The sequence below is a fragment of the Garra rufa genome, chromosome 17, assembly GCF_049309525.1.
Source record: "Garra rufa chromosome 17, GarRuf1.0, whole genome shotgun sequence".
NCBI classification, from domain to species: Eukaryota; Metazoa; Chordata; class Actinopteri; order Cypriniformes; family Cyprinidae; genus Garra; species Garra rufa.
Window position 1 is genome coordinate 26,463,876 of NC_133377.1, and position 10,379 is coordinate 26,474,254.

At 41.7% G+C, this 10,379-nt stretch overlaps 1 protein-coding gene across 1 annotated transcript; it reads left to right on the forward strand.

The window, feature by feature from the left end:
- Positions 1-1,174: 1,174 nt before the first annotated feature.
- Positions 1,175-2,584, forward strand: LOC141289331 (paraneoplastic antigen Ma1 homolog). Its single transcript, XM_073821449.1, has one exon. It carries the CDS (start codon positions 1,175-1,177, stop codon positions 2,582-2,584), a length of 1,410 nt encoding a protein of 469 aa, XP_073677550.1.
- The last annotated feature ends 7,795 nt before the right edge of the window (positions 2,585-10,379 follow it).

Sequence of the window (10,379 nt, forward strand, 5' to 3'; positions counted from 1 at the left end):
TTGTGGAGGACTTCGGAATTGCGTGCAGAACTGGACAGATCGTGTGTTTCATCACTGGACGTGGATCGTCTGATTTCATATCAAGTTCAAGATGGATCGTTAGGGGACGCTGAGTATTCGTGGTGTAAGGAACGTAATGTTGTTTCACTGTCAACTGGATGAACGTAAGTGACTTCATTTTCGTCTTGGATTACTTTAAATTGATCATCTGATTAATGTGCACCAACGTCCTGGGCCCCAACGATACGATCGATCGTACATTTGAACTGTTTGACTGACTCGCATACATTTGAACTGTTTGACTGACGTACATTTAACGGATCGTAAGATATGTAACGTGCATACAGTACTGAAAGACAATGTGTGTGGTTTGAACTGCGGTGTTTTCTCAAGTGTATAACGAATCTTGAAAGAGATAGTTTTTTTTATTAATATGGGGTTCTATAAGAAACAAAGTGTTTTAGTGGAATCGAGTTCTACATTGAGTTACAGTGTTCCAAAATAGAAATATAGCTAAGGTTGAAGAGGAGAGCGTAATAATTGGGAAAGAACAAGAATCGTTCTGAGACTACAAAAGAGATTTATATATTTTATTTAAAAGAAGCAATTCGAATAACATCAGGGAGAATTGTTTATCTGCTTTCCTTAAAGAGAACGTTGTTATTGGTTTCTTGATTTACTGGTACTACTTAATACATTCATGTAAAGAAAAATAAATACATCTTTGTTACTTTTCTCTTTAACATTTGTATTGTTATATTTCCTTGAGTCTGGCAAATTAATTAATTTACTAAGTTCCAGAATTCTTGTGATTAGCAAGAAATTTAATTATTTAATTTATCTGTAGTAAAGGGATTGAGTAAAATTTGTACAAGAGGAAAAAATCCCTTACATTTCATTTGTTGTAAATAAAGAAAGAAAAGAAACACTCTACCGGCCTAATTCACTATCTAATTGCCGGGAATCCAGGACTCTTGTTAGAGAAATAAGTAAATTAACCCCTAGGGTTAAGAAAAGGGTTACATTTTTGGAGGCACCGCTGGGATACTGTGTTTTTCTATTTCCCTGTTTTACCAGTTTATTTCTCTTTTTCAGTTAGCAGTAGAAGGTAACCAGAAACAGTTTTAATTTTGTCTGTTTATTTTTTCTAGCAACCTGCCTTTAGTTTCAAAATATGGATCTCTCTCAGACTGTTCAGTGGAGTAGAGAGGAGAACATTAGCTCCTCACGTGCCATTGTGTTAAGCAATGTTCCTTTGGACGCTAGTAATGACACTATTGAGAAAGTATTAAACACAGTGAAGGTCTTTGGTCGTACTAAAATTTGTGGTCGCCGTGGTGACGTTACTGGCAAACAACTGTTTGTTTTAGTGGAGACTAGTACTGACCTTGATCCAAGTACTTTACCTCCTGAAATAGGTATTGAGCGGGAAGCTGGGCCCTGGCATGTTCACTTTGTGGGTGGTCTATCAGCCGATGACCCAGCTGCTGGCAGTGACCCCTTTCAGATTAAGTTGTTAGCCTTATTGCAGCAGGAGGGTAAGTCTATGGATGAAGTAAAGGCCATAGTAATGGGAGATCAGTCTCCTAAATCTGATATCAGTGTGGATCTAGTTAATGCAATAGGTAAATTAGTAGACAGATGTAATCAAACATCTACTGATGGACCTAGTTACCGAAAACTGAGGTTGTTCTCAGGCCTGAAGCCCGTTCCTCCAGGTGAGGAGGAATATGAAGTCTGGATGGAGCAGGCTGCACAAATGATCAGTGAATGGCAATGCACAGAGGCTGCCAAGAAACAACGCCTTGTTGAGAGTTTGCGGGGTCCTGCTGCTGATATTGTCAGGTTTTTGAAAGTGAGTAGCCCATCTGCAACTGCAAATGAGTACTTAGCTGCCCTTGAGACTGCATATGGAACTACGGAGAGTGGCCCTGACCTTATGGCTAGATTTCGTCACACTTATCAGGAAAATGGAGAGAAACTTTCAGCTTTCTTGTACCGCCTAGACAAACTTCTCCACAGAGCCTTGTTGAAGGGTGGGATTAATGCAGCCGGCATAAATGGAGCCAGAATGGAGCAGCTAATTAAGGGAGCACTTACCAATGATATGGTTGCGTTGCGAATCAGAATGACTCACACTTTGCAGAGTCCTCCATCTTTTTCACAGTTGATGAAGGAAATACGTGAGGAAGAACACTGGGTAGCTGCAAGAGAAAATGTTAAAGCTTCGGTCGCCACTGTCGTCTCTCCCCAGGCATCTGTGCCGTCTGAATTACAAAACCTAAAGAAGGAGGTTAAAGAGCTATCTACCCAGGTGAGTCAACTGTTGAACGTGGCTACTGTGACTTGTGCTTCTGATTTTGCTCCTCAGAAACCATCCAGTAAAAACCCTGGGAGTGTGAACCGAGACAACCCCCAAAAAGCTAAATCCACCCAGCCACCAGTGCCCGGGATCTTTTGCTACAAATGTGGTGAAGATGGACATAAGAAGTGGGAATGCAAAGCACCAGAGGACCTCAGGAAAGTTAATCAGAAGCTGATGAAGATGCATCGCTTGCAGGGAAACTGGGCAGGAGCTCAGTGAAGGAACGGCACGGGGCTCCTGAGACAACACGTTCCACTTGTGGTTCATTCATGCTTGATGCTGGTAAGCCAAAACTTCCTGAGGGGTTAGTAGGACCTGTCTCTGAAGTGCCAGTCCAGATAGAAGGTATCTACGCTAAAGCTCTTCTTGACAGCGGTTCGCAGGTTACTTTATTATACCGCAGTTTTTATGACACTTATCTGAAACACTTAGACCTTCAGCCTGTGGAAAACCTTGAGATTTGGGGTTTAAGCTCACATAAATACCCTTATGATGGATACCTGCCCCTCAGACTTGAGTTCACGGAAAGTGTAGCTGGAGTGCATCAAGTGATTGACACGCTTGCCATTGTATGCCCAGACCCTGTGAAACGGGAAGGAATAGCCATTTTGCTCGGGACAAACACTAGCTTAGTGAAGAAGCTGCTTGAGTCTTGCCGTCAACAAGCTGGTGAGAAATTTTTGAATGTGCTAACCATACATCCCGTAATCAGAGAAGCCTACGAGTCTATTCAACAGACGGATGTTTCACAGGATGACCCAGACAAGCATGGAACAGTTTGGTTCGTGAAGCATAACCCTGTTGTTCTGAAACCAAATCAAGTTTTGCAGCTTCCTGGTCTGCTTAAGTTTCCTGGTCAGATGACTGAATCTCTAGTGTTAGTAGACAGAGCAGCAGTTGGTGATACACACTCTGATGATCTAGAGGTGAGGCCTGAACTTCATTCAGCATCCGTTGTGTCCAGTCAGCGAGTCACAGTGACCGCCAGGAACATGTCTACAAAAGAAGTATGGGTGAAGCGAGGAACTCCTCTTGCCCATGTTTTTCCAGTATCCTTAGTGCCACAACTTCCTGCTAAACATCCACCTGAACAAAATACTTTGACACCTGCATCTTTTGATTTTGGAGATTCTCCAATGCCAGAGGAAGCAAAACAGAGCTTGTGTGAGAAAATGATGCAGAGAAAGGAAGTGTTTTCTCTACACGAGTGGGATGTGGGATGTTCAAAAAGCACCACTCATGAGATAAGGTTGCATGATTCACGCCCTTTCAGAGAAAGATCCCGCCGTCTTGCCCCTGCTGACTTGGAAGACGTGCGACTGCACCTCAGAGAATTGCAGAGTAGTGGCATTATATCAGAGTCCCGCAGCCCCTACGCTTCGCCCATTGTCGTGGTTCGCAAAAAGTCCGGGAAGGTTAGAATGTGTGTGGACTATCGGACGCTCAACCAAAGGACTACACCAGACCAGTATACTGTGCCCCGCATTGAGGATGCCCTCCATAGTCTTTCCGGAAGTAGATGGTTCAGTGTTCTCGACTTGAGGAGCGGATACTATCAAATACCCATGAATGACGCCGACAAGGAGAAGACTGCATTCATCTGCCCGGTGGGGTTCTATGAATTTGAGCGTATGCCCCAGGGCATCTGTGGAGCACCCGCCACTTTCCAAAGAGTCATGGAACGGACTGTCGGGGATATGAACTTTTTGGAAGTGCTAGTATACTTGGATGATCTAATCATCTTTGGACAAACCATTGACGAGCACGAAGAGCGCCTCTTGAAAGTACTCGACAGGCTGAGAGAGGAGGGCCTAAAGATCTCCCTTGACAAGTGCCAATTTGGCAGGAGTTCTGTGAACTACGTAGGGCACATTGTGTCACAGGATGGAATATCCACTGATCCTTCCAAGATCGAGGCTGTTGTATCCTGGCCTCAGCCCCAGACGGTGACAGAGCTCAGATCTTTTCTAGGGTTTTGTGGCTATTATAGGCGTTTTGTAAAGGATTTTTCAAAGTTGTGTCGACCTCTCAATGAACTGCTGCAGGGGTATCCATCTTCTGCCAGTACTGCGAAGAAGAGAAACAAAAATTCACCTGTGAGTAACACCAAACCCTGTTACAAGTCCTCTGAACCGTTTGGATCCCGATGGACTTCTCAGTGTGATACAGCCTTCCAAACCCTGAAAAAGTGTCTAACTCAAGCTCCAGTGCTAGCCTTTGCGGATGCACAAAAGCCATATGTTTTGCACGTGGATGCGAGCATGGATGGACTTGGAGGAGTTCTGTATCAGGAACATGAGGAAGGATTACGCCCAGTCGCTTTTATCAGTCGCAGCCTTTCCCCTTCAGAGAGAAACTACCCAGCCCACAAACTGGAATTTTTAGCTCTGAAGTGGGCTGTTGTGGATAGACTGCACGACTATTTGTATGGTGTTCCATTTGAGGTTAGAACTGACAATAATCCTTTAACCTATATAATGAAGTCAGCGAAACTTGATGCGACAGGTCACCGTTGGCTGTCTGCTTTGACGACTTATACTTTTAGTTTGAAATACAGACCTGGCCGAACAAATGTCGATGCAGATGCATTATCTAGGCGTCCACATTCTCACCCAAGTGCTGATGATGAGTGGCAGGAAATTCCAGCTGCGGGCGTAAGGGCTCTTTGTCGCACTTTGTCTGCAGAGGGGAGAGCAGGGAATGTCTCTTACTCATGTGTGGTGCAACAGGCTGGGGCACATATGTCTGCTGTTCCTAAAGCTTTCTCTCATACTACTGAAGTGGCTGCAGAGCATTTACCCGTGCTTAGTCCAAGTGAGCTGCAAACGGCTCAGAGAAATGATTCGTTCCTCGGAGAAGTGTGGAAGGCTGTTTGTGATCAGAAACCTTTCAGTAACATCCAGAGCAGTCACCCAAAGATGAAGATTCTGAAACGAGAGTGGGGAAGATTGTCAGTAGATAATGGATTGCTTTACAGAACTGTTCGGCAGAGTGATCACAGGGTGAAACGACAGCTTGTACTGCCAAAACAATTCCACAGCACGGTGTTAAAGTCTTTGCATGACGAGATTGGACATCTAGGTTTCGAAAAGTCCTATGGCCTAGTTCGTGACCGATTTTACTGGCCACACATGAAGCGTGATGTCGAGGCTTACTGTAAGACATGTGAGCGCTGTATCAAAAGGAAAACATTGCCTCATAGGGCTGCTCCATTGTCTCACATGCAGAGTTCAGGACCCATGGACCTTGTGTGTATTGATTTTCTTTCCATCGAAGCCGATTCTCGTAATGTGTGTAATGTATTGGTGGTTACTGACCATTACACCCGTTACGCTCAAGCTTTTCCCACAAGGGACCAAAAAGCTTCTACAGTGGCAAAGACTTTGTGGGAAAAATATTTCATACATTATGGTCTTCCTACTCGAATACACTCAGACCAAGGCAGGGACTTTGAGAGCCAGTTAGTGTCTGACATGCTGACTATGCTAGGAGTGAAGAAGTCTAGAACCTCACCTTATCATCCGCAAGGAGATCCCCAGCCTGAAAGATTTAACAGGACCTTGTTGAATATGCTGGGCACCCTTGAGCCTAGTCAGAAAAGTAAATGGAGTCAGCACATAGCGCATCTAGTACATGCATATAACTGTACTTCCAACGAGGCTACTGGTTTCTCACCTTATTTTTTGATGTTCGGCAGAGAGGCTAGATTGCCTGTCGATATTTGTTTTGGTGTCTCTGCTGATAATACATCATCTGTGTCGTACTCGAAGTATGTGTCCAAGATGAAGCAGGAATTACAGGCAGCTTATCAGCTAGCTCAGGCTACCTCTGAGAAGATGAATCAGAGTAATAAAGCAAGGTATGATCAGAAGGTCCGCTACCATAGTCTGAATGTTGGTGATAGAGTTCTGATTCGAAACCTTGGCCTCAAAGGAAAACAAAAGCTTGCAGATAGGTGGAGTGCAAATCCCTATGTAGTGGAGAGTCAATTGTCTGGTATTCCAGTGTATCGTTTGAAGCCTGCTGATGGTAATGGACCAGCTAAAGTCATGCATCGAAATCATCTCTTGCCTTTAGGACAGGAAGTCAGGTTAAGTCCTCAGGTAGATCTTAGTCCTACTCCCTCACCTAGAGCTTTGAGGCGTAGGAGAACGAAAGAGAAGCGTAAAACTACTCAGTCAGAAAACTCACCTCTTGTAGTTGATGCCTTCCCACAAGAATGTAGTTCTTCAGATTCAGAATCTGAGTTTGGGTTTTATGCTGAGGATGTGGCAAACATTCCTTCTCGAGTGACAGAGGAGATACCAAGTGAAACTGCTGTACAAGCTATAGAAGGCTCAGAGTCTGGTGACGCTCACAGTGTTTCAGAAATACCAGTAATTCCATGTAGGAGTGAAATTTCTGATGGTCAGCTTGAAGCTGAAGATAGAAATACTGTAGTTGATGGTATCATGACTGAAGCTCACGAGAGTACCTTACAGACTACTACTCCTACTGATACTGAAACTCAGCCAGAGATTGTACCTCCTGAAGTACGTAGATCAAGTAGGGAGAGGAGGCCTAATACCAGATTTACCTATGATAAGCTGGGTGTGCCATACATACAGTCTGTATCCTCTCGACACTGTGGTGTTAATGTAGCAGCAACTAAAGTGAGAGTTGCTGGGGGTTACAAGAGTTCACATGCTTGGTGGTGTAATCCAAATGCCTTGTGTAAAATATGTAACAACCAACCTGTACTTCTGCCTTATAACCAGATGGTTACCATTTAATCAGTGCGTAGTCATTTAGTAACCAGCATGGGGACATACTGGATTTTTGGTGGGGGGAGTGTGTAGGGACTCCTAAATTATACCTGTGTTTAATATGCTCTGTGTCAGAAATAATACAAAGTATTATAATGTATTTTCTATTATTGTATTTTTTCTTTATTTTGAAAGTTGATGCAACAATTATGTGATTTGCTTATATCCAATGAAAAGCATGTTTAATACAGGTGTATAATTACAAGCCAGTGACTGTTGAGCTTGAGGTTGCGTCATAACGTGAGTCACGTAATGAGGAAGAAGTATCGCACATGGAAAAAGAGTGTGCTGCCAGTGAGATCGGCTGTCTCTATTGAGAAAAGTGTATCATCATCCATTTGGAGACTACTATATTCATTGTAATATACGGCCCAAAGCATAGAGTGACGACGCTTGTTTATGTTATTTTCTTACGTGCAACTCATCTTTGTTTTCCGTGCTCCTGTGAGTCAATTAGTTATGCTGTGTGTGATAATAGCCTAGCGGCTATAGAGACGATTGCAGTCACGAACAGTAACTGTGTTTGAAGACTTATCAGCCATCTTTGTGGAGGACTTCGGAATTGCGTGCAGAACTGGACAGATCGTGTGTTTCATCACTGGACGTGGATCGTCTGATTTCATATCAAGTTCAAGATGGATCGTTAGGGGACGCTGAGTATTCGTGGTGTAAGGAACGTAATGTTGTTTCACTGTCAACTGGATGAACGTAAGTGACTTCATTTTCGTCTTGGATTACTTTAAATTGATCATCTGATTAATGTGCACCAACGTCCTGGGCCCCAACGATACGATCGATCGTACATTTGAACTGTTTGACTGACTCGCATACATTTGAACTGTTTGACTGACGTACATTTAACGGATCGTAAGATATGTAACGTGCATACAGTACTGAAAGACAATGTGTGTGGTTTGAACTGCGGTGTTTTCTCAAGTGTATAACGAATCTTGAAAGAGATATTGTTTTTTTTTATTATTATGGGGTTCTATAAGAAACAAAGTGTTTTAGTGGAATCGAGTTCTACATTGAGTTACAGTGTTCCAAAATAGAAATATAGCTAAGGTTGAAGAGGAGAGCGTAATAATTGGGAAAGAACAAGAATCGTTCTGAGACTACAAAAGAGATTTATATATTTTATTTAAAAGAAGCAATTCGAATAACATCAGGGAGAATTGTTTATCTGCTTTCCTTAAAGAGAACGTTGTTATTGGTTTCTTGATTTACTGGTACTACTTAATACATTCATGTAAAGAAAAATAAATACATCTTTGTTACTTTTCTCTTTAACATTTGTATTGTTATATTTCCTTGAGTCTGGCAAATTAATTAATTTACTAAGTTCCAGAATTCTTGTGATTAGCAAGAAATTTAATTATTTAATTTATCTGTAGTAAAGGGATTGAGTAAAATTTGTACAAGAGGAAAAAATCCCTTACATTTCATTTGTTGTAAATAAAGAAAGAAAAGAAACACTCTACCGGCCTAATTCACTATCTAATTGCCGGGAATCCAGGACTCTTGTTAGAGAAATAAGTAAATTAACCCCTAGGGTTAAGAAAAGGGTTACATACAATTATTAGTTTTGCTATTAATTGTAATACTCCAGTGAGATTTTTGTTTGCACAAGGAGTCTGACAACAGCCAGTGCTCCACACAGAGATCTGATCTCGCCATCATCCAGTCTGTCTGGAATCACATGAAGAAACAGAACAAACTAAATCCAGAAGAACTGTGGCAACATCTCCAAGATGCTTCAAGAGACCTACCTGCAAAGCTACAGTACTGTTAAAAGTTTTAAGCACTTGTGTAAAAAAATTTGGATGCTGTCAAAAACAATGTCAATAATAGATTTTCTTTATCAATTAACTTCTATTAACTAAATTAAATCATCATTTGGTGAGACAATCCTTCATGTTTAAAGCAGCTTTTGCCCTAGGTGCACTTGCACATAGTTTTTCAGATAGTTTTGCAGGTAGGTCTCTTAAAACTTTGTGGAGACATTGCCACAGGTTTTCTGGATTTAGTCTGTTTCAGTTACAGCTACAGCAAAAGATAGAAATAACTGACTTAATCCCATTTTAGCTGGTGAAAATACTAGTGTTCAAATAATTTTGGCCACCACGGTATACAGATCAAAATTATATTATAGTAATTTTATTGATAATATTCCAAAGTTTTATTTTACAAATTCAAAATTTTGATAGAGGGAAACAAGATATGTTTCTAGTTTCCCCTTAAATAAAGTAAACATCAGTTGTATACAAAGTGACCAACATTTGGTTTTCAACCACTGAAACTGGGTATTCAACAATCAGAAAATTGTGCTTCATTGAGATCCTCATAACTATGCGACTGAATGATGTAGGGCCTCGAAAATGAAGATTTCAAAAGAAATGTTTACTAAGAACTAGAATCTTAACTCATATTGAGATATCTTTAATACGTCTTGAATTACAGGAATGCAAATGTTGGAAAAGGAATATTCATGGCACAGATATGTTCTATGCAGCTGTTTTGACTGAAGGAAACAAGATACATTTCTAGTTTCAACATTAATTGTTCTTCAAGCATTCCTTGTTGAAAAAAGAGAAGTAAAATCTTTGTGCAAAGTGAACCACGTTTGTTTTTTGACCACTAAAAATGTGTACAATTTAATGACTTACTCCTTGAGGCATATTACATTTTCCAATATCTCTGGAAATGAACCATACTTAAAATGAAGATGCCAAAAGAAGTTTAAGATGCAAACTTTGGAGAATAAACTTAAAAAGTGTTTTTCCCTAAATTAGAATGGTCACCATTGGCACAGAATCCAACAAAGATTGCTAAAGTCAACAGATTTTACTAATAGACATATCAATCTCTGTAAGTGATGTTTCATTAACAAATTTCAGGAGGAGCTCGCGCAGATAATTAACACGGCCAATTCATCATCAGCAATCACTCCCTATCCAATCACTCTCCCTATCCCATTACTACAGTCCCTTTAAATAACCAAGCAGTCCTACCTTCAGCTATCTCTGATTCCAGCATCCCTCCCACCCCCCCTGTTTATTTTCTCCTCACCTCCAGCCAGGGGGGGAGCGCTATTGGGTTCGGGCCAAAGGCCGAGCTCGGACCCCTCTCCCTGGGCAGGGGGAGTGCCCCGGGCTCGGGAATGACTACCGAGCTCGGAGCCCTCTCCCGGACAGCATGCCAAACACGCT